At 35.8% G+C, this 22,918-nt stretch overlaps 2 protein-coding genes across 2 annotated transcripts; both read left to right on the top strand.

Annotated features, from left to right (window-relative positions):
* The first annotated feature begins 2,924 nt into the window (after positions 1–2,924).
* LOC128658038 (uncharacterized) lies at positions 2,925–16,172 on the top strand. The gene is made up of 8 exons (XM_053712484.1): positions 2,925–3,145; positions 3,449–3,574; positions 4,623–4,716; positions 6,179–6,338; positions 13,545–13,729; positions 15,254–15,364; positions 15,685–15,837; positions 16,152–16,172. The coding sequence occupies exons 3-8, from the start codon at positions 4,654–4,656 to the stop codon at positions 16,170–16,172; spliced, it is 693 nt and encodes a 230-aa protein (XP_053568459.1). The 5' UTR covers positions 2,925–3,145; positions 3,449–3,574; positions 4,623–4,653.
* A 3,011-nt stretch (positions 16,173–19,183) lies between these two features.
* LOC128655676 (uncharacterized) lies at positions 19,184–22,918 on the top strand. Its single transcript, XM_053709258.1, has 2 exons — positions 19,184–19,293; positions 21,166–22,918. Exons 1-2 carry the CDS (start codon positions 19,247–19,249, stop codon positions 22,784–22,786), a joined length of 1,668 nt encoding a protein of 555 aa, XP_053565233.1. The 5' UTR covers positions 19,184–19,246; the 3' UTR covers positions 22,787–22,918.

The following is a 22,918-nucleotide window of genomic DNA, read 5'->3' as shown; positions in this document are numbered from 1 at the left end:
ACACATAATAATAAGGTGCAAACACATATCTATACACAGAGTATGATAAGAGTAGCAACAGAGATTAGTGCACACACTGTAAAAATATAGCTTTTTTACCTTTAATTTGAGTGTTAAATTTTTTTATCAAACTACAGAGCCTGCCAAGGCAGAAATGTGCACACACCTATCTCACAGCTCATGCCTTACTCCGTTATCCCCGACTCCTGTCCTTGCTCACAGATAGGCACATAATATCGTAACCACATAAGATTTAACACATTCTCAAACCACCATGAACCAGGCAATCAATATGCACAGACGACAGCTTTGCCCGTACAGGAAATGAGTCCTGAAGTCTCAAAAGAGAGCAGCCCTCAAAACCTTCAATACCTTTTACACATCCTCTCTGTAAAAGCCCTCACTGTAGTACTCACTGTAATGCGCAGAGGCTTTTAGAGAGAGGATAGAGAGAATGTGCAACAATAATTAGCCACTGCCAGCATCTACAATAAATGTTAAAATTGTACTTACAACATGCCGCCCCGCTGGTCACTTATTGCACCTGGTTTCAATGCACTAGCCCTAGCACAATATGTTTAAAAAAAATTGCTGCTTCTTCTCCCGCATCTTCCCTGATCTGCTCCCACGCCCCCCTGGGTAGGCACGCACAACCGTTAGAAAACAGCCGATCTAGGCCTATTTTGTTTTTTTTTCATGCCACCTTTTCACCGCCAAATGCGATTAAAATTTAAAAATTCGTTAACTTTTTTACAATTTTCGTTTTTTCACTGAAATTATTTACGAGCAGATTGTGCAATCAGTGCACAAATGGTTGTAAATGCTTCTCTGGGATCCATCCCCTTTTGTTCATAAATAGCAGACATATATGGCTTTGGCATTGCTTTTTGGTAATTATAAGTCTGCTAAATGCCCCTGGGCACCACAATTGTATTATGCCCAGCAGTGAAGAGGTTAATTATGTAGCTTGTAGGGTTAATTTTAGCTTTAGTGTAGAGATCAGCCTCCCAACTGACACATCCTGATCCCTCTCAAACAGCTCTCTTCCCTCCCCCAACAGTCACCCCCATCTTAAGTACTAGCATAAAGTCTTCCAGTATAAAAATAATTTTTTTTTTTTTTTATATATATTTTCTGCAGGGTAGTATTCACACCCCCCCCCCCCCCCAAACAGCCCTCTAACCCTTTCCCCGCTACATCATTGCCCCTCCTCCATCCTTCTCCCTCAATGACGCTTTTTTTTTTTCATTCCCTGTAGCGTGGCATAGCAGTCCCACCCGCTCCCGCCTCTCTCCTTAACCTCCCACCCACCAACGATCGGTACCGTTGCTGTCCAATGCAGAGAGGGCCACTCTGTGCATCAGTAACTCTGCAAATCTATTTCTTCATGCAGAAAAAGTGCGATCAAGCTATTTTTAGTGAGATTGCGGCAGAGAGAAGCCCAGGACTGCAGCAACATACAAGGTCTCTTGGTATCTTTATTTGGGATAAAAAAAAAAATGTAAGCATAGGAGCCGGCCCATTTTTGGTTCAGCACCTGGGTAGCACATTCTGTTTGGTGTCTAAATGTAGCCCCCAATCAGCAAGCGCTACCCAGGTGCGGAAACAATAATGGGCCGGCTACTATGCTTATATTCAAATAAAGATAGCAAGAGAACAAAGAAAAATTGATAATAGGAGTAAATTAGAAAGTTGCTTATAATTGATGCTCAATCTGATTCATGAAATTAAAATTTAATTTTGACTAGACTATTCCTTTTAAAATGACTTAAAAGTGCAAAAAAATATAATGTTCTGATGATCATGTTGTTATTGTGCCAATGCTTGCATATAACTGAATTTAACCCCTCCAAAAGGATTGAACACATTATTAAAATAAGGTCTGAAGAATTGTACTACTATGAGTTAACAGAAAATATCTGATGAGCCAATGACAACAAGCATGTGCTGAGCTATCAAACTGCAGCGAGCTCCAAGTAGTGGATTGTTGTTTGTGAACCTCCAAGGTATGTTTTTTTAACAAAGGTTACCAAAAGAACAAAGTAAATTGTATTCATATTCTCCATTTTGTATTTGACTATTTTGGTTTTTTATAACTTTCTCTCCAAGTATTGGTCTTTGGTTTCTCTCTTTTTTTCTCTTTCTTTTTCTCTCTTTCAGTTTCCTAATATCTATCTCTTCCTTTGTTTTCCTTGCTCACTTTCACTATTTCTGCCTCTCATTGCCTTTGCCTCATTGCTGTGGCTAAAATTTTCTACACTATTGCAGTTGTCTTATGGTATGTAAAGGGATAGAGATTTCAAAATTGAAATATGCCGGAGTGCATATCAATTTTAAATAGACCCTGTTATTAGCAAAAATGCTTCTTGCAGAAGTTACTATTTTTTAGATGCATACACACATATGCTGTAAGGGCCCATGGGCCACTATTCAAGCTAAAAGAGCTGGTTGTGGTGTGTATTGTGTATGTGAAGCTACTGCTGACTCTCTGAGAAGGTGTGATATTTTAATACTGGTGCACGGCCCTCACATCATATGTGCGTATGCGTCTGCAAACCAGTAAAACTTTTACTAGAAGCATTTTTGATAATGGAAGTATATTGCAATACTGCTTCTAGTTAACTTTGGAATGCATCTATGTACATTTCAATGATGACCTTTATATCCCCTTTCATTTCTTTTGTGGGTGGTTATGGAGAATAAAAATGTCTCTCCAAAGTTGTACAGATCTCCAAATACATTTGTATTTTTTTAATTGTTCTTTTTTTAGTGTTATGCTTTATATTTAGTTTGCTCTATTTCTTGTTCTAATCCTTACCTGTCAAGCTACATCCCTTGTATATCTTAGACATGTATTTCTAGGCATATTGCTTTAAATGTATGTCCTCAGTGTGTCTGTGCCTGATGAGCGAAAGCTCTCTTGTCTGGCGAGATTATCTAAGAAGCTTCATTTGTAATACAATGTCCCTCAAAGATGTTAAGAATGCAAATTTGCTTGACAGCTTTTTTGTTCTCTCTTTTCAAGGTGAATGTGAAAGACGAACACATAATATCATGCTCCAAAAATGTCCCCAAAGATTTTTCATTATTTATCTCCATGCTGAAGAGTTTTTGATCATCAGGCCTTCAGTGATACATTGGATTGGTGAGTGTTTGTCTACCTTTCAGTGTTTCTTTTCACTCTTGTACTGGAATTGAAAACATAATTAAATGGACTTTTGGACAAACTGAAATGTATTTAGAATGGTCAAATAAAGCTTACAGGGCAGGCTGATAATAGGATGCAATTACAGCTAAAAGAAAAATGTGACAACAAAATAAAGTAAATATTTAAGGTATTTAGTTCAGGAAGGATGCAACAAACTCATAAAATGTATCAGATTCAGGAAGGATGTTTAATTAGTGTGTGTGCATCATGGATGAAAATTTGTATCTATTTCAATATTAGGGCTTGAGTTATGGATTATTTAAAGACTTGGACATAAGACATATTTCTTTACAAGATAGAAGATGTGGTTGTTGAAGTGCTGAAGAACGTGGCATAAAGAAGACTACTTTGGAATAGCACAGTAAGGTATGTCCAGATCTCAAAATGCAACTGCTTGTCCATTCTCTCTCTTCCTCCATTCCTGTCTCACCTACCTATTATTTTCCTTACTCCCCTATTCTTTTTTCTTTCTCTCTCCCCATGTCTTTTTTGTTTCCTTACTCCAGTATTTTTTTTCCTTACTCCCCTAGACTTTTTTTCTTTCTCACTCCCCTAGTCTTTTTCTTTCTCACTCCCCTAGTCTTTTTCTTTCTCACTCCCCTAGTCTTTTTCTTTCTCACTCCCCTAGTCTTTTTCTTTCTCACTCCCCTAGTCTTTTTCTTTCTCACTCCCCTAGTCTTTTTTTTCCCCTTACTCCCCTAGTCTTTTTTTTTTCCCTTACTCCCCTAGTCTTTTTTTTTTCCCTTACTCCCCTAGTCTTTTTTTTCCCTTACTCTCCTAGTCTTTTTTTCCCTTACTCTCCTAGTCTTTTTTTTTCCCTTACTCCCCTAGTCTTTTTTTTTTTTCCCCTTACTCCCCTAGTCTTTTTTTTTCCCTTACTCTCCTAGTCTTTTTTTTTCCTTACTCCCCTAGTCTTTTTTTTCCCCTTACTCCCCTAGTATTTTTTTTTCCCTTACTCTCCTAGTCTTTTTTTTCCCCTTACTCTCCTAGTCTTTTTTTTTTTCCCCTTACTCCCCTAGTCTTTTTTTTTCCCCCTTACTCTCCTAGTCTTTTTTTTTTCCCCTTACTCTCCTAGTTTTTTTTTTCCCTTACTCTCCTAGATCGGGTTGAATTGAGGAGATCTCTGTCTGCCTGGTCAGAGCAGGCGGACAGGGTTATGGAGCAGCGGTCTTTAGTGTGTCTTTTTAAGTGTGTCAGTGATATATTACATTGTTGTGTGTTTATCTTCCCTTCAGTGAACCTTCCACTTTGTGACTCTTCATTTTTTTTTTATTTCTACCTGTGTGTCTCTCACTATGAGGATATTACTTTAATGAATTATGAAATGTACATATGCAAAAAAATTTTAAAGAGCACTGTAAACTATCTTCAGTTTTCTTTGCTTATGTTGTGTTTTTTTTATTTCTTTATGAAGTCTCCTGTTTTTTCTACTAAAATAAAAAGAAATGGAAAAAAAGGATATGATTGTAGTAGAGAGGGATGATACACTGAAACACAGTGAACAGAAGGTGAGAACATTATTCTTAACTAGGGTATACATAAGATTAAGTAACAATTTATTACACATTGTACTTTGTTCTACTAAGAAATTTTGTGATATTTAAATTTAAAATCAGTACAATTAAGATATTGTTAGAATTTTTATTTTTTTAAATGTATTTATCAAAGTGTGACACATTTATTAAAAATATTGAAAATGTGTTATATGTAAGAGGCCCGCTGACAATGGAGAGTGGTAGGGTGACCATGCACTAATATTGTGCATTCATTTTTACTCTGAGGTACATAAATAATATATATAAGATTTTATGGAAACCTTGGATATGTCTAAATACATCCAATTTTGTGTTTTTTTTTGTTTTGTTTTTTTAATTTAGTGTTGACAGTTTTTTGCTCTTCATGTTCACATATACTGCCTCTCTATCGAGTATGTTAGCACTTTGTGAAAACAAACATGCTTCCAAGGCTTATATTTGTATGCAAGACCAAAGCAATTTGAGAATTTTTCCTTTTATTAGTTATCTCTTCTACACCCCACTAGAATTTAAATTCTTATGCTTGCTGAGATTTACATAGGCTTGTCAGTAGTCTAGACTTGAGTATAGAAACTTTCAGTATAGGTGTAGATACCATAAACTAATTTAGCTATTTCAAATGCTGAAATAAGTTTAAAGGAGATACATGCAAACCATTTAATACTCTAGCATGTCAAATGGATCATTGGGAACAAATTGAAGGTGATAATTTTTTTCTAAACTGTCTTTATATAGAATAACGAAAGAATAAGAATTAGGGACAGTCTACACCAGGATTTTTATTGTTTAAAAAGATAATCCCTTTATTACACATTCCACAGTTTTTCATAACTAACAGTTATATTAATATACTTTTTACCTCTGTGATTACCATATCTAAACATCTTCTGACAACCCCCTGATCACATAACTTTTTTTTTTGTCTATTGACTTTCATTTTAGCCGATTAGTGCTGAGTTGTGCTGACTCTTAAATAACTCAGCAGGCGTGAGCACAATGTTATCTATATGGCACACATGAACTAGCAGTCTCCTGTTGTAAAAAGCTAATAAAAAAAATTGGATAAGAGGTTGTCTTTAGTGCCTTAAAAACAGGCAGAAATTTAGATGTTAAGGTTATTAGCAAGTATATTAATATAACAATGTTGGTTGTGCAAAGCTGGGGAATGGGTAGTAAAGGCATTGTCTATCTTTTTAAACAATAGTAATTATAGTGTTGACTGTCCCTTTAATTAGAGCAGCTAATCCTCAATTTTATTGGTTTGTTTTTTATTTATGTCTGGCAAGTATATGCTTTATCTTCAATGTATGTGTATTTTTACATAACACGAAAAATGAATGGGTACTTTTATTTATGACTATCACATGCTGGAAATGTAAACTTTAATTAAAATGCAAATAGTAATCTAAATTGAGTTTATAATTTTCTATCATAGGATTCTCATTGTGAAGACAAAGATAAAAATAATGATGTACATCAACAATTGGAAATATTTGAATCATTTGACTCAATGCTGAAAGCAGTGACTGATTTTGAGGAAAATACCAAATCAAACTTTATCTGTTTAAAAAAGACTAAAAACTTTGGTAGCAAAGGTAATCCCATAACCATACAAGCAAATTTTTCTATAAAAATGTTTAGTATAATATTAAAAAGTCAATATAAATGTATATTTTTGTAAGCGGTTTCCATTGGTTACTATGTTTCTTTGCTTTTTACATTCTCTTCTTATATTCTATCATTTTAAATGAAGAAAGACAGGATAATATGATAGAGCTCTATTTCTGCCTATAAAATGCTGTAGGAGACAAAAACAGTAACATTGTACATAAAAAATACTTAATGAAAAGTGCAATAACAGAAAACTATACCACTTAAAACACTATGATATAGGTATTTTGTAATGTCATTATATTAAAATGGGCATACATTTAAAGGGATACTGAACCCGATTTTTTTTTTTTTTTTCCTTCATGATTCAGATAGAGCATTAATTTAAAGCAACTTTCTAAATTATCAATTTTTCTTCATTCTCTTGGTATCTTTATTTTAAAAAACATAATTTATGTAAGAACTTACCTGATAAATTCATTTCTTTCATATTAACAAGAGTCCATGAGCTAGTGACGTATGGGATATACATTCCTACCAGGAGGGGCAAAGTTTCCCAAACCTTAAAATGCCTATAAATACACCCCTCACCACACCCACAAATCAGTTTAACGAATAGCCAAGAAGTGGGGTGATAAGAAAAAGTGCGAAGCATATAAAATAAGGAATTGGAATAATTGTGCTTTATACAAAAAAATCATAACCACCACAAAAAAGGGTGGGCCTCATGGACTCTTGTTAATATGAAAGAAATGAATTTATCAGGTAAGTTCTTACATAAATTATGTTTTCTTTCATGTAATTAACAAGAGTCCATGAGCTAGTGACGTATGGGATAATGACTACCCAAGATGTGGATCTTTCCACACAAGAGTCACTAGAGAGGGAGGGATAAAATAAAGACAGCCAATTCCTGCTGAAAATAATCCACACCCAAAATAAAGTTTAACAAAAAACATAAGCAGAAGATTCAAACTGAAACCGCTGCCTGAAGAACTTTTCTACCAAAAACTGCTTCAGAAGAAGAAAATACATCAAAATGGTAGAATTTAGTAAAAGTATGCAAAGAAGACCAAGTTGCTGCTTTGCAGATCTGGTCAACCGAAGCTTCATTCCTAAACGCCCAGGAAGTAGATACTGACCTAGTAGAATGAGCTGTAATTCTTTGAGGCGGAGTTTTACCCGACTCAACATAGGCAAGATGAATTAAAGATTTCAACCAAGATGCCAAAGAAATGGCAGAAGCTTTCTGGCCTTTCCTAGAACCGGAAAAGATAACAAATAGACTAGAAGTCTTACGGAAAGATTTCGTAGCTTCAACATAATATTTCAAAGCTCTAACAACATCCAAAGAATGCAATGATTTCTCCTTAGAATTCTTAGGATTAGGACATAATGAAGGAACCACAATTTCTCTACTAATGTTGTTGGAATTCACAACTTTAGGTAAAAAATAAAAGAAGTTCGCAACACCGCCTTATCCTGATGAAAAATCAGAAAAGGAGACTCACACGAAAGAGCAGATAATTCAGAAACTCTTCTAGCAGAAGAGATGGCCAAAAGGAACAAAACTTTCCAAGAAAGTAATTTAATGTCCAATGAATGCATAGGTTCAAACGGAGGAGCTTGAAGAGCTCCCAGAACCAAATTCAAACTCCAAGGAGGAGAAATTGACTTAATGACAGGTTTTATACGTACCAAAGCTTGTACAAAACAATGAATATCAGGAAGAATAGCAATCTTTCTGTGAAAAAGAACAGAAAGAGCAGAGATTTGTCCTTTCAAAGAACTTGCGGACAAACCCTTATCCAAACCATCCTGAAGAAATTGTAAAATTCTCGGTATTCTAAAAGAATGCCAAGAAAAATGATGAGAAAGACACCATGAAATATAAGTCTTCCAGACTCTATAATATATCTCTCGAGATACAGATTTACGAGCCTGTAACATAGTATTAATCACGGAGTCAGAGAAACCTCTATGACCAAGAATCAAGCGTTCAATCTCCATACCTTTAAATTTAAGGATTTCAGATCCGGATGGAAAAAAGGACCTTGTGACAGAAGGTCTGGTCTTAACGGAAGAGTCCATGGCTGGCAAGATGCCATCCGGACAAGATCCGCGTACCAAAACCTGTGAGGCCATGCCGGAGCTATTAGCAGAACAAACGAGCATTCCCTCAGAATCTTGGAGATTACTCTTGGAAGAAGAACTAGAGGCGGAAAGATATAGGCAGGATGATACTTCCAAGGAAGTGATAATGCATCCACTGCCTCCGCCTGAGGATCCCGGGATCTGGACAGATACCTGGGAAGTTTCTTGTTTAGATGAGAGGCCATCAGATCTATCTCTGGGAGCCCCCACAATTGAACAATCTGAAGAAATACCTCTGGGTGAAGAGACCATTCGCCCGGATGCAACGTTTGGCGACTGAGATAATCCGCTTCCCAATTGTCTACACCTGGGATATGAACCGCAGAGATTAGACAGGAGCTGGATTCCGCCCAAACCAAAATTCGAGATACTTCTTTCATAGCCAGAGGACTGTGAGTCCCTCCTTGATGATTGATGTATGCCACAGTTGTGACATTGTCTGTCTGAAAACAAATGAACGATTCTCTCTTCAGAAGAGGCCAAAACTGAAGAGCTCTGAAAATTGCACGGAGTTCCAAAATATTGATTGGTAATCTCACCTCCTGAGATTCCCAAACTCCTTGTGCCGTCAGAGATCCCCACACAGCTCCCCAACCTGTGAGACTTGCATCTGTTGAAATTACAGTCCAGGTCGGAAGAACAAAAGAAGCCCCCTGAATTAAACGATGGTGATTTGTCCACCACGTTAGAGAGTGTCGAACAATCGGTTTTAAAGATATTAATTGAGATATCTTCGTGTAATCCCTGCACCATTGGTTCAGCATACAGAGCTGAAGAGGTCGCATGTGAAAACGAGCAAAGGGGATCGCGTCCGATGCAGCAGTCATAAGACCTAGAATTTCCATGCATAAGGCTACCGAAGGGAATGATTATGACTGAAGGTTTCGACAAGCTGTAATCAATTTTAGACGTCTCTTGTCTGTTAAAGACAGAGTCATGGACACTGAATCTATCTGGAAACCCAGAAAGGTTACCCTTGTTTGAGGAATCAAAGAACTTTTTGGTAAATTGATCCTCCAACCATGATCTTGAAGAAACAACACAAGTCGATTCGTATGAGACTCTGCTAAATGTAAAGACGGAGCAAGTACCAAGATATCGTCCAAATAAGGAAATACCACAATACCCTGTTCTCTGATTACAGACAGAAGGGCACCGAGAATCTTTGTGAAAATTCTTGGAGCTGTAGCAAGGCCAAACGGTAGAGCCACAAATTGGTAATGCTTGTCTAGAAAAGAGAATCTCAGGAACTGATAATGATCTGGATGAATCGGAATATGCAGATATGCATCCTGTAAATCTATTGTGGACATATAATTCCCTTGCTGAACAAAAGGCAATATAGTCCTTACAGTTACCATCTTGAACGTTGGTATCCTTACATAACGATTCAATAATTTTAGATCCAGAACTGGTCTGAAGGAATTCTCCTTCTTTGGTACAATGAAGAGATTTGAATAAAACCCCATCCCCTGTTCCGGAACTGGAACTGGCATAATTACTCCAGCCAACTCTAGATCTGAAACACAATTCAGAAATGCTTGAGCTTTCACTGGATTTACTGGGACATGGGAAAGAAAAAATCTCTTTGCAGGAGGTCTCATCTTGAAACCAATTCTGTACCCTTCTGAAACAATGTTCTGAATCCAAAGATTGTGAACAGATTTGATCCAAATTTCTTTGAAAAAACGTAACCTGCCCCCTACCAGCTGAACTGGAATGAGGGCCGTACCTTCATGTGAACTTAGAAGCAGGCTTTGCCCTTCTAGCAGGCTTGGATTTATTCCAGACTGGAGATGGTTTCCAAACTGAAACTGCTCCTGAGGACGAAGGATCAGGCTTTTGTTCTTTGTTGAAACGAAAGGAACGAAAACGATTGTTAGCCCTGTTTTTACCTTTAGATTTTTTATCCTGTGGTAAAAAAGTTCCTTTCCCACCAGTAACAGTTGAAATAATAGAATCCAACTGAGAACCAAATAATTTGTTTCCCTGGAAAGAAATGGAAAGTAGAGTTGATTTAGAAGCCATATCAGCATTCCAAGTCTTAAGCCATAAAGCTCTTCTGGCTAAGATAGCCAGAGACATAAATCTAACATCAACTCTAATAATATCAAAAATGGCATCACAGATGAAATTATTAGCATGCTGGAGAAGAATAATAATATCATGAGAATCACGATTTGTTACTTGTTGCGCTAGAGTTTCCAACCAAAAAGTTGAAGCTGCAGCAACATCAGCCAATGATATAGCAGGTCTAAGAAGATTACCTGAACATAGATAAGCTTTTCTTAGAAAAGATTCAATTTTTCTATCTAAAGGATCCTTAAACGAGGTACCATCTGACGTAGGAATGGTAGTACGTTTAGCAAGGGTAGAAATAGCCCCATCAACTTTAGGGATTTTGTCCCAAAATTCTAACCTGTCAGGCGGAACAGGATATAATTGCTTAAAACGTTTAGAAGGAGTAAATGAATTACCCAATTTATCCCATTCCTTAGCAATTACTGCAGAAATAGCATTAGGAACAGGAAAGACTTCTGGAATAACCGCAGGAGCTTTAAAAACCTTATCCAAACGTATAGAATTAGTATCAAGAGGACTAGAATCCTCTATTTCTAAAGCAATTAGTACTTCTTTAAGTAAAGAGCGAATAAATTCCATCTTAAATAAATATGAAGATTTATCAGCATCAATCTCTGAGACAGAATCCTCTGAACTAGAAGAGTCCAAAGAATCAGAATGATGGTGTTCATTTAAAAATTCATCTGTAGAGAGAGAAGATTTAAAAGACTTTTTACGTTTACTAGAAGGAGAAATAACAGACAAAGCCTTCTTTATGGATTCAGAAACAAAATCTCTTATGTTATCAGGAACATTCTGCACCTTAGATGTTGAGGGAACTGCAACAGGCAATGGTACATCACTAAAGGAAATATTATCTGCTTTAACAAGTTTGTCATGACAATTAATACAAACAACAGCTGGAGAAATAGCTACCAAAAGTTTACAGCAGATACACTTAGCTTTGGTAGATCCAGCAGGCAGTGGTTTTCCTGTAGTATCTTCTGGCTCAGATGCAACGTGAGACATCTTGCAATATGTAAGAGAAAAAACAACATATAAAGCAAAATAAATCAAATTCCTTATAAGACAGTTTCAGGAATGGGAAAAAAATGCCAAACATCAAGCTTCTAGCAACCAGAAGCAAAAGAAAATGAGACTGAAATAATGTGGAGACAAAAGCGACGCCCATATTTTTTGGCGCCAAATAAGACGCCCACATTATTTGGCGCCTAAATGCTTTTGGCGCCAAAAATGACGCCACATCCGGAACGCCGACATTTTTGGCGCAAAATAACGTCAAAAAATGACGCAACTTCCGGCGACACGTATGACGCCGGAAACGGAAATGAATTTTTGCGCCAAAAAAATCCGCGCCAAAAATGACGCAATAAAATGAAGCATTTTCAGCCCCCGCGAGCCTAACAGCCCACAGGGAAAAAAGTCAAATTTTTGAGGTAAGACAAAATATGATAATTTAAAGCATAATCCCAAATATGAAACTGACTGTCTGGAAATAAGGAAAGTTGAACATTCTGAGTCAAGGCAAATAAATGTTTGAATACATATATTTAGAACTTTATAAATAAAGTGCCCAACCATAGCTTAGAGTGTCACAGAAAATAAGACTTACTTACCCCAGGACACTCATCTACATGTTTGTAGAAAGCCAAACCAGTACCGAAACGAGAATCAGTAGAGGAAATGGTAAATATAAGAGTATATCGTCGATCTGAAAAGGGAGGTAAGAGATGAATCTCTACGACCGATAACAGAGAACCTTATGAAATAGACCCCGTAGAAGGAGATCACTGCATTCAATAGGCAATACTCTCCTCACATCCCTCTGACATTCACTGCACGCTGAGAGGAAAACCGGGCTCCAACTTGCTGCGGAGCGCATATCAACGTAGAATCTAGCACAAACTTACTTCACCACCTCCCTTGGAGGCAAAGTTTGTAAAACTGATTTGTGGGTGTGGTGAGGGGTGTATTTATAGGCATTTTAAGGTTTGGGAAACTTTGCCCCTCCTGGTAGGAATGTATATCCCATACGTCACTAGCTCATGGACTCTTGTTAATTACATGAAAGAAAGCAGCAATATAAGCTTAGGAGCCGGCCAATCCTTGGTTCATCACCTGGGTACAGCTTGCTGATTGGTGGCTAAATGTACTCACTTTGCAATTTTTTTATCAGTATTCTACTTTTTTTATGTGTTTAACTTTTTTTGGCTGTGTCATATTTTTGAAATTAATAAAATAAAATTTTTTGAATATGTGAATACCGGTAGGTGAATAGGTTATTAAGTTTGAAATAGAGGCTTTATAGCTGTTTGTAATTTTTAATTTTATTGGATTGCACCTTTATGGGGCTGCTAGAGGGCGCTGTTCCATTAAATGCCTTGATGCTAGTAAGAATGTAAGGGTTAGACCCCAGGCAAGCTATTTAAACAGGTGTATCTGTATAGATATTGATCACGTGATTAAGGGGCACATTACCCCGAAACGTCGTGGTTGTTTGATCTTGTTCTCTCAAGAATAAAGTAAACTCTTTTTGGCATTTTGGTGAGCTTCCATCTTTTGTTTTGATATTATTATTTTGGAGTTTGGTAGTAACTCCTTGGGGCTCAGACCATTGGTATTGATGCTGGATACTCTTTGACTGTATATCTAAATGTACACACCTATCAGCAAGTGCTGTACAGGGTGCTGAACCAACAACGGTCTGGCTCGTAAGATTACATTCCTGATTTTTTTAAATAAAGATACCAAGAGAATGAATACAAAATTATAATAAGAGTAAATGAGAAAGTTGCTTAAAATTGCGGCTCTATCTGAATCATGAAAGAAAATTTTTGTGTTCAGTATACATTTTTAATGCATTATTATATTCTTCATTAACATTTACTCTAGTCTATATTTGTATCTGTATATTATGATCCAATATATTTGTCTTGTATTGTTTTCTTTGTTAGAGTTTCAGGCCAATCCTAAATCTCGCATTCACTGGGAAGGTCCTTCTATCCAGAAGGATTTGTTACTTAAATTCTCGGGAATACCTTATGTAATAGCAGGGACAAAAATACTTCAGTGTCATTTAGGCAAAGATACTGCAATATCAAAGAAAAGGAAATATGCAGAACTCAGAGATGGAAAACAGGTATAATTTTTATATTTTATTTTTAATTATTTGGATATTATAGTAGATATATTTTTGTTCTAAAGCACAATGCAAGAAAACAATTAATTTGTCTTCTAGAACTTAAAATGTGTTTATTTTGTATGTCTCCTTTCTTCTTTTTTTTATTTTTCATGCTAAGTGCTGTTGAACAACACATTTGAAAAAAAAGGATTACATTTTTCTTTATATAACCAAAATGTGTGTAATTTTCGTGTTAAACAAAATATGTGTTTTTATACACATATACATGCCCATGAGACATCTTTATTTGTTTCAGGCTATATACACACTAAATTTATTCTTCAATGGCTAAAGTTTAAAGTGATTGCAAACTTTTGTAGTTTAATCGACAGTATATAAAATTATTTATTAAACCAGGGGCACTTTCAGTAATTAAAATATTTAAAGACTATTCCCTTTGTAAAACAATTACCATTTAGTGATGGTAAACATCACGCCTTTCCTCCGCCCTCATCTCATAGTTTATTTAGCTGAGGGATGACGACTCCGGCTTCATCCAATCCTTCCGTTCACCATGAGCTGGACGCAAAAGGGGGCACGTAAGGATTGGATAAAGCAGGATTCGTCATCCCTCAGCTAAATAAAGTAAGAGATGCGGGCACAGGAACGGTGCATTGTTTACCATCATGAATGTTAATTATTTCACAAAGGGAATCATCTTTAAATATTTTAATGAATGAAAGTGCCCCTGGTTTTATAAATAATTTTAAATACTGTCGATTAATCCCTTGAGTGCTAACGAGGGCTCTGAGCCGTCACAGAGTTTCCCACTCTGGTGCTAACAACGGCTCTGAGCTGTCGCTTTCACTCCCACCCGCTCCTACCCCGGCGATCGAGCCTGTAAAGTGACAGGCATCGCCGGGGCTTAACGTTTTGCGTGGTGATGTCACGCGCAATGACGTCACCGAAAAAACTTTATTAACAAAATGACAATTTTAAGTATAGGGAAAAGGGATTAATTAATTATTATTAATTATTAGATGCCTGTATCTCAGGCATCTAAGCAGCTACAGACCCCCAAGACCCACCGTTGGAAAGGTAATCACCTAACCTTTCCAACAGTCGAAGTCTTGGGGATCTGGGGGGGGGTTGAAATATTTAAAAAAAAACTTTAAAAAGCTTAGCACCCAGGTGGGAAAATGCTTAGCACTCAAAGGGTTAAACTACAACGTTTTACAAACACTTTAAGGGGTTTCTGGCCAAACCATTATCTTTTCCTTTTTATTTATTTTTTTATCATGATGGCACACTTTATTTTATTATTATTATTATTATTATTTTACATTTATGTTAAAGTAGTACATTGGCACATGTGGTGAGACTTGTCTGGCAAGTGAATGTACAATAATTGTCCTTTTCACTACATTCATACTTGTACATTAATTATGTCATAATCTAGGGTGCTTTTTCGAATCTTTGTTTCTGAATCTAATCTACACAATTTCACATGATCTATTGTAATTTTCTTTTTTTTTAAATAAGGGAGAAGACCATAACTTTGTAAAAAGAAGACGTATGATACAGAATACAAAAAAAATGGGATGCACAGCCAAGATACATATATCTCACATAATCAAATATCCAGAGTTTGAGGTACATCTATAATACTGTACACTTTGTGACATAATTTTCCTAAAAAAAACTTTCTTGTTAATCAATTCAACACCACATTAAAGATCATCATTAAAATAGTTTATCACTATTCTACAACAAAAAACAGAGATCTGTGTAAATGAAATCGAAAAAAAGTTTTTGCAGTACTTTCTATAAAAATAAAATAAAAAAATTATACAGTTCTGCTTGAAGGTTTATTTGAAGAATGCATGCACCATGAATGAACAACTTAAGCTAAGTATACAAATTCTAACTTTTTATATAAAAATCTAATGAATGTATGTCTTTATTTAACATAGATTCAAATCAACACTGAAAGAAAGAAAAAAATGGCATCAAAGAGACTTAAAGAGGCACTAAAACAAAGTACTGAAAAAATAAAGGGCATACATGCATACGTTGCAAAATTCCCAATGAGTTTCGAACATCTAAGGCATGCAACTACTGGAGAGGTAAGATTTCAAGAAATATTTTTAAATTATTTTTTCAGCCAGTAACTGCTGGTTCTAGAGTTATTCATATCACGTACAGTTGACCGTGTTCTCAATAGAACTTTTTTCCAGCCGTGTGGGTTTTTAAAGTATCTGAGTCAGGGCAGTGTAATAATCTTCTATATTTATACCATAGCATTTTTTATTTTATTATAAAGCTAGCAAAAGCACAGATTAATTGCATAATTTAACATAAAATTATTTAATGATTATTTAGGAAATAAACATTGAATAAAATCCAGCTAATTTGAGCTTAATGTTGTCTTAAATTGTAGACTGTTGATGTGCCTATTTAATAGGTCCTAGGGAGAGTACTGGTGCATTTAATTATATGTAATCTGTTGTGAAATTGGTATAATTTTTATGTTGGTCCTGTGTTTTGTTTCACCTTTGGCTGCCTGATGAGTGCTCACATTCTTAAAAATTGACAAGATTGTTGCTGTTGTTAATTTTTTTTTACCCCCATATGCATGTTACCCTGCATGCAAAATGCAATGTGCATTCAGCAGTGGTAATGAGAATTGGAAAAACATATTGTACATAAAGATATGAATGGTCACCAGATATAAAAAATATCGGGTAATATGTTGGATGCTAATAACAAAACCACTACAATTTAAAGGGCCATTATAGTTAAAAACTCATGTGCTCTAAGTCATTAGAGCATATCATTTTAAGACTAGTGAGCCTGCACCTCTGAGTTGAACCACTTTGCATGTACAAGTACTGAACCAGTGGAGCATTGCTGGTCCAAAGTATAAGCTAGCACTGACCCAATCAGCAACACTATTAAACAACAAGCTGTGTAACTAGAGTTGCTAATTGAATCTGTGGCATTTTCCTCTATGGACCAGCAGTGCTATGTGGGTCTGAATTGGTACTTCTACTATGCGGGTACAAAGCGGTACTTCTACTATGTGTTTAACCACTTTGTGGGGGTTAAACACAGAGGTGTAGGGTCTCTCTTCTTTAAAATTATATGCTCAAATGAATAAAAGCATATTTTTCAAATAAAATGGACCTTGAAATTTACACACTACATTCTTTAGAATAATTGAATGAAAGCAGAGAAATTTTTACCTATAAAAAAAGCACCTTACATGTAAAGATAAAACATCATTTTACTGAACCTAATCTTGTACGTTTCAATATGTCATGCCATATGGTATTTCAAAGGCTAACATATTATTCAGGTAATGTAAACCCACTGTCATTTTAATTATCAGAACCCTGCTTTTCTTTCCTTAGACACAGTTACAACACAATCAGATGATCTTTTGTATAAGGTTTAAAGTATATAGTCCTCAGTCTTTTAAAATATTAAAATGATCTCTTACTTTACAGCTTGCAAACATTCGGGAAAAAGTAGATCCAAGAGTGCAAAAAAAAATTGTAAATTTGTACAGGAGTGGTGTCAGGAAAGTTAATGAAATTTTAAGACACACAAATGCCTTTGTTGCACATGAGCTTTTTCCTTCTTGTGGCCTACCAGAAGAAATGAGAAGACGTTTTTTTCCAACCAGGAAAGATATTGCCAATTTGCTGACAAAATCTAGACAGGAAGGCCGTAGTTCAATATTGGACCAAAAAAATATATTGCATCTAGTAAACTCATGGCAAGAGCAGACACCAGAAATTAACATTTACTGTCGTTTAAGTACAAAAGAAGACATTTTAGATAAGATAACATTTTTGTTCTGCTACCAAACACAGTGGCAAAAAAAATTATTGAAAAAATATGGAAACCAAATAACGCTTTTAGATGCCACTTACAGAACAACTCGCTATGCACTGCCACTATTTTTTCTCTGTGTTCGTACAAATGTATGTTACATTGTAGTTGGAGCATTTGTATCTCAGCACGAAACTGCAGCATGCATAAAAGAGGCTCTTGAAATATTTAAAAGTTGGAATCCAGAGTGGAAGCCCAATTGCTTTTTAGTTGATTTCTGCCAAGAGGAGATTAATGCAATCACTGCAACATTTAAAGGTAACAGTTTATATTTAACACTATTTGTTGAAAGTAGGAACTGCCTTCTGTTAATTTATTCACATTAAATTTGTGGTCTATATTGGTTACAATGTTGAAGAGCCCTCTCTATAAAGAACAGAAATTAATTTATGTTGTTACAAGACTAGAAATGGTCACAGCAAGTAAAATGTTACAATCCAGAAATCGGTTTTCAAAAATAATTAGAATTGTAAACCAGAGACTATAATTTTATTTTTTTTTATATGGAAGTGTAAGTTCATAGGGATGTTATTTCTGAAATATTATGCTATAACAGGGGTTGAGAAATTGGTGTGACAATTAGCAGATAGATGCACACATTTATTAAGAGACAAGGAAACTAGTTGCATTAGCAGTGGCTCCATAAATATGTTCCCTAACCTATAAGAAAGATCAACTCCTACATTTTGTTAATTATTTTATTTATTTTTAGAAACAAATATATTTCTTTGTGATTTCCACCGAGAAAAATCATGGACAGAGTGGGTAAATAAGAAAGATCATGGAGTGTATGATTCTCGTCAAAAGGTGCTCTCTATGCTACGTAATATTGCATTAGCATCAACTCCAGAAGAGCATAAATTGGCTTTAAATGCACTGACTGAATCCCGAATTTGGAGGAATAATGATTCTTTAAGACAATGGTTCTCTTGTAAATGGATACCTGAAATAAAGGTAATATAATTTTGTATTTGTAGTAATCTATTCATATACATATATTGGGGCATATGTATCAAGCTCCGAATGGAGCTTGATGCCCTGTGTTTCTGGCGAGCCTGCAGGCTCGCCAGAAACAGCAGTTATGAAGCAGCGGTCACAAAGACCGCTGCTCCATAACCTGTCCGCCTGCTCTGAGCAGGCAGACACACATCACCACAATACAACCCGATCGGGTTGATTGACACCCCCTGCTGAGTCTGCAGGGGGCGGCGTTGCACCAGCAGCTCTTGTGAGCTGCTGGTGCAATGCTGAATACGGCGAGCGTATTGCTCGCCATATTCAGCGAGGTCTGGCGAACCTGATCCGCAGTGTCGGATCAGGTCCGCCAGACCTTGATACATATGCCCCATAGTCTTTAATTATATCTAATAATTGACACTATTTTAACAGTTATATGTAAATGCTGACGTCATATCTTTGTCTATAATTGTGTATGGGTAAGCCATAATATTACATTCAAAATAAATGTGTTTAAGGATTGTTGTTTTTCCCTCTCTCTTCCTAATACAGAAATGGGCACATGTTTATAGAAACAAAGAGTTTCAAGTTGGAATTCATACAAATAATGGACTTGAACGTCAGAATGAAGTTCTAAAACATAACTTCCTTGATGGCTATAAAAATTGCACTCTAGGGGAGATGATTACTGTCCTCCATTCAATGTTTTTCCCAAATTCCTACAAAAAGTAAGTTGTGTATATTAATTCAATTTCCCCTTATATATAGAACTCCAACACAGATCATTTGATCTGTGCTTCACACATTACTTCATAGCCATAAGGTGGCAAATGTTTTACACACATAATCATGTGCCTTTTGATCCAAACCTCTTACAGTATATTGACACGAAAAGCTATTCTGCAATTTAAAAATTACTTTGATTGTGCAGGGTTGTTTTGTTTTGTTTTTATGTAACATCCTTAAAGGGATATAAAACCCCAAAAATGTATTTTGTGATTCAGACGCAGCATACAATTTTTATAAAGTTTCCAATTTACTTCTACTAAAAAATTTGCTTTGCTACCATGATATTCTTTGAGTGCTAAGCATTTTCCCACCTGGGTGCTGAGCTGGATTTTTATTTATTTTTTTTAAACTTTTAACTCCCCCGATCACCAAATACTTATACCATTAGAAAGGATAGACGGTTACCTTTCCAACGGTGGGTCTGTAGCTGCTTAGATGCCTGAGATACAGACTTATAAGCAGCATGCCCCTTTTCCCTATACTGTCCATTGTCTGTCTTTTTTTCAATAAAGTTGCGCAGTGACGTCAAGGCGCAAAACGTGAAGCCCCGGCGATGCCTGTCAAGGTGGTGGGAGAGTGCTAGCGATGGCTAAGAGCCGATTGAGACAATTTGTGACGGCTCAGAGCCTTCGTTAGCACTCAAGGAGTTAAATAGATACCTAGGAAGGTGTCTGGAGCACTACATGGCAGGAAATAGTGCAGGCATCTAGTGCTCTTGCATATGAATATTTTTTTAAAAAAACTGCTGCACTATAATGCTCCAGACATGTACATACTCATGAGCTTACATACCTGCTTTTCAACAAAAGATAATAAGATAAAAATACAATTTGATAATATAAGTAAATTAGAAATTAGTTTAAAATTGTATGTTCTATCTGAATAATGGGGGGAAAATGGGGATTCATGCGCCTTTTAATAAAGATCTATAAAATATAATTTTATTTTTTTTATATTTTGTTGTTTAATTCACTGGGCTCCATTTCACAACTGTTGAGCGGACGTGATTCACTGTAGCGAATCATGCGCTGGACATCGCTGCAGGTGGACATCACATTTATCATTGCACAAGCCTTACACCAGAAATGCTTGTGCAATGACGCCACCTGCCCACTGGTGGCCAATCAGATCAGGATGATTTCAATCCGCCAACTTTTAGGTGGAGGACAGGTTAGGGAGCAGCGGTCTTGACAACCGCTACTTCTTAACTTTTGTTTCATTCGATCCTGAAATGATGTCCCTCCGAAGCAGCACCTGCTGCTTGAGAAATGGAGCCCATTGCGTGTAAAAAAATGTTGTGCTTTTTGGTTATACCAATGTAAAGCATGCAACATTTAAAATGATAGCAAGGTAAAAAAAATTATGTGCACGGGTGCAATTCAATTTGAAATATAAGGATATTTGCAATACACTTTCATCATCAAAATGCTTCTAGAAAAAGTTTTTTCTGCAGCATATCCACATATCCCATACGCCATGCTGGCGGTGGTGGATATTGTTTCTAAATACATAATTGGTGTCATAAAAGCCACTCCTGACTCTGAAATAGTGTGGTGTTTTAAAAAAAAGTGGTGCACAGTCCTTCACAGGATGTGTGCGTATGCCATTAAAAAACAGTAATAAATTCTACTAGAAGCAAATTTGATAATGGAATATATATATAAAATATGTTTATATTTTTAATTGAAATGCCACCATGCACATTTAGTTTTTGACCTTTCTATCCATTTAAATATGATTTAGCAAAAGCGGTTTTCTGCATTTGAATATGTAGATTTTAATTTGAGATTTTTTTTAATTTCTTTTTCTAGGTATGTGCAGCTGAATTTACTGAGTTCTGAGCTATATCGAAGATATACATATGATGTTCCTGTTTTCTTAAAAAACCGTCCACGTGAATTTGTAGCACATATCCTAAACAGATTGTCAACTAACCTTAGTGCTGAAGATGTTACAACTATAAATGGTACAGCAGGAATATTCAGTATTACAAGTGAATTTGAAAAAGAGAAAAAGTATATGGTAGACTTTTCACAAACCGTACCATCATGCAGCTGTGAAGACTGGCGAAAACATTTACTGCCCTGCAAGCATATGTGTTGTATTTTTAAATTCGTTGAGGACTGGGGATGGGAAAAGCTTAATCCAGTTTACAGAACAAACCCACTTTTTGTTTTGGATAATGACTGCTTTATATCAAAAGTTTTAGAGGAGCCAGGCAAACATGTTACTAAAGGTTGTATTTCAACAACATTTAGCAATTATAATTTAACAGAGCTCCCACCACGTAGAAGAGCTAAAAGAACAATATTAATACGTAATTGTACTCAGAAACTTAAAAGACTTGTAGACACAGTGTATTTAATAAAGGATGAGGCATATCTTGGACAGCTGGAAACTGAAATCAGTGATATTTTAGAAATGGCGTTGAATAAAATACCGTCAGACTATGGCCTCCCATTGGTTGAGTCTCCACAGAAGGAGAAATCTCTTACAGATATTCTGCCACTACCTAAAAGGCTTTATGGAAAACCTAAACAGCCAGGGTCACAAAGATATGGGCTGAAAGCTGACAATTTAAAATTAGATGTTTGGAAAAATGTTGATAACAAATCTGTTTTAATATTGGAAGAGAATGAAAATATAGAAAATATATCAACAGATTCAGACAAATGGGTATCCATATGTAATTACTCACTTAAGTTAAAAGATAAGGAGGTGATTTTACTAAATCAGTGGCTAGATGATAACATTATTAATGCTTTTCAAAAGTTAATTGCTATAAACTTCACATCAATCTCAGGGCTGTGTGATACTGTAATACTAGCTCATGATTCTGTTTCCAACATTAACACTAATTCTGTAATACAGATTCACCATTTAGGCGCTCATTGGGTTGTTTCCTACACAGCAGGGGAATCTGTAAAGATTTTTGACTCCATCAGAACATCCAGAATTCAAGAAACACTTAAAAAACAGCTATTAAAATTATATGAATCTCTTTGTATTGGAGAATTTAGTGTGCTTGAAGTGGATTTAATTTGTTGTCAGATTCAAGAGGGTAGCAATGACTGTGGTCCATTTTCCATTGCAAATGCTGTAGCGTTGGCTTATGGTCATGATTTAAGAAACATAAATTTCTCTCAAAATCAAATGCGAGCTCATATTGTTCACTGCCTAGAAGAACAAAAGTTATCTATGTTTCCCCATGAAAAGTTAAAAGTTCCAAAAAAAACTTTTTCAAAGAAAATTCAGTTAACAAAACACTGTACATGTTATATCCATAAACCAAAAACTAGCATGGTTGAATGCTTCCATTGTAAAAAATGGTTTCATTTTCCTTGTGTTGGACTTAAAAAGGACGATAAGTGTGTTACATCAAGAGCGAGGTTCTATTGCCCAGGTTGCAAAAAAAAAATTAAAAAAAATTAAGATTCTTATTTTGATTTTCATGTTATGCTGTGTTTCAAATAATTGTATTGGTGTTAGTGATATAATGTGGCTTTGTTTGTTTACATATAGTTGTTCCTGTTATTAATCCATAAATAAAATCATATAATCATA

Source organism: Bombina bombina, chromosome 4 (genome assembly GCF_027579735.1).
Source record: "Bombina bombina isolate aBomBom1 chromosome 4, aBomBom1.pri, whole genome shotgun sequence".
Classification (NCBI taxonomy): domain Eukaryota; kingdom Metazoa; phylum Chordata; class Amphibia; order Anura; family Bombinatoridae; genus Bombina; species Bombina bombina.
The sequence above is the reverse complement of the archived record's forward strand: the minus strand, read 5'-3'. Positions and strand labels throughout refer to the sequence as shown.

Excerpts from the sequence above, each read along its gene's own strand:
- LOC128655676 (XM_053709258.1), top strand. The coding sequence starts at position 19,247 with ATGATTACTGTCCTCCATTCAATGTTTTTCCCAAATTCCTACAAAAA. Across the intron at positions 19,294-21,165 it reads TTCCCAAATTCCTACAAAAA|GTATGTGCAGCTGAATTTAC; the intron begins GTAAGTTGTGTA and ends TTCTTTTTCTAG.
- LOC128658038 (XM_053712484.1), top strand. The coding sequence starts at position 4,654 with ATGGAAAAAAAGGATATGATTGTAGTAGAGAGGGATGATACACTGAAA. Across the intron at positions 6,339-13,544 it reads TAAAAACTTTGGTAGCAAAG|AGTTTCAGGCCAATCCTAAA; the intron begins GTAATCCCATAA and ends TTTCTTTGTTAG. Across the intron at positions 15,365-15,684 it reads TCAAATATCCAGAGTTTGAG|ATTCAAATCAACACTGAAAG; the intron begins GTACATCTATAA and ends TATTTAACATAG.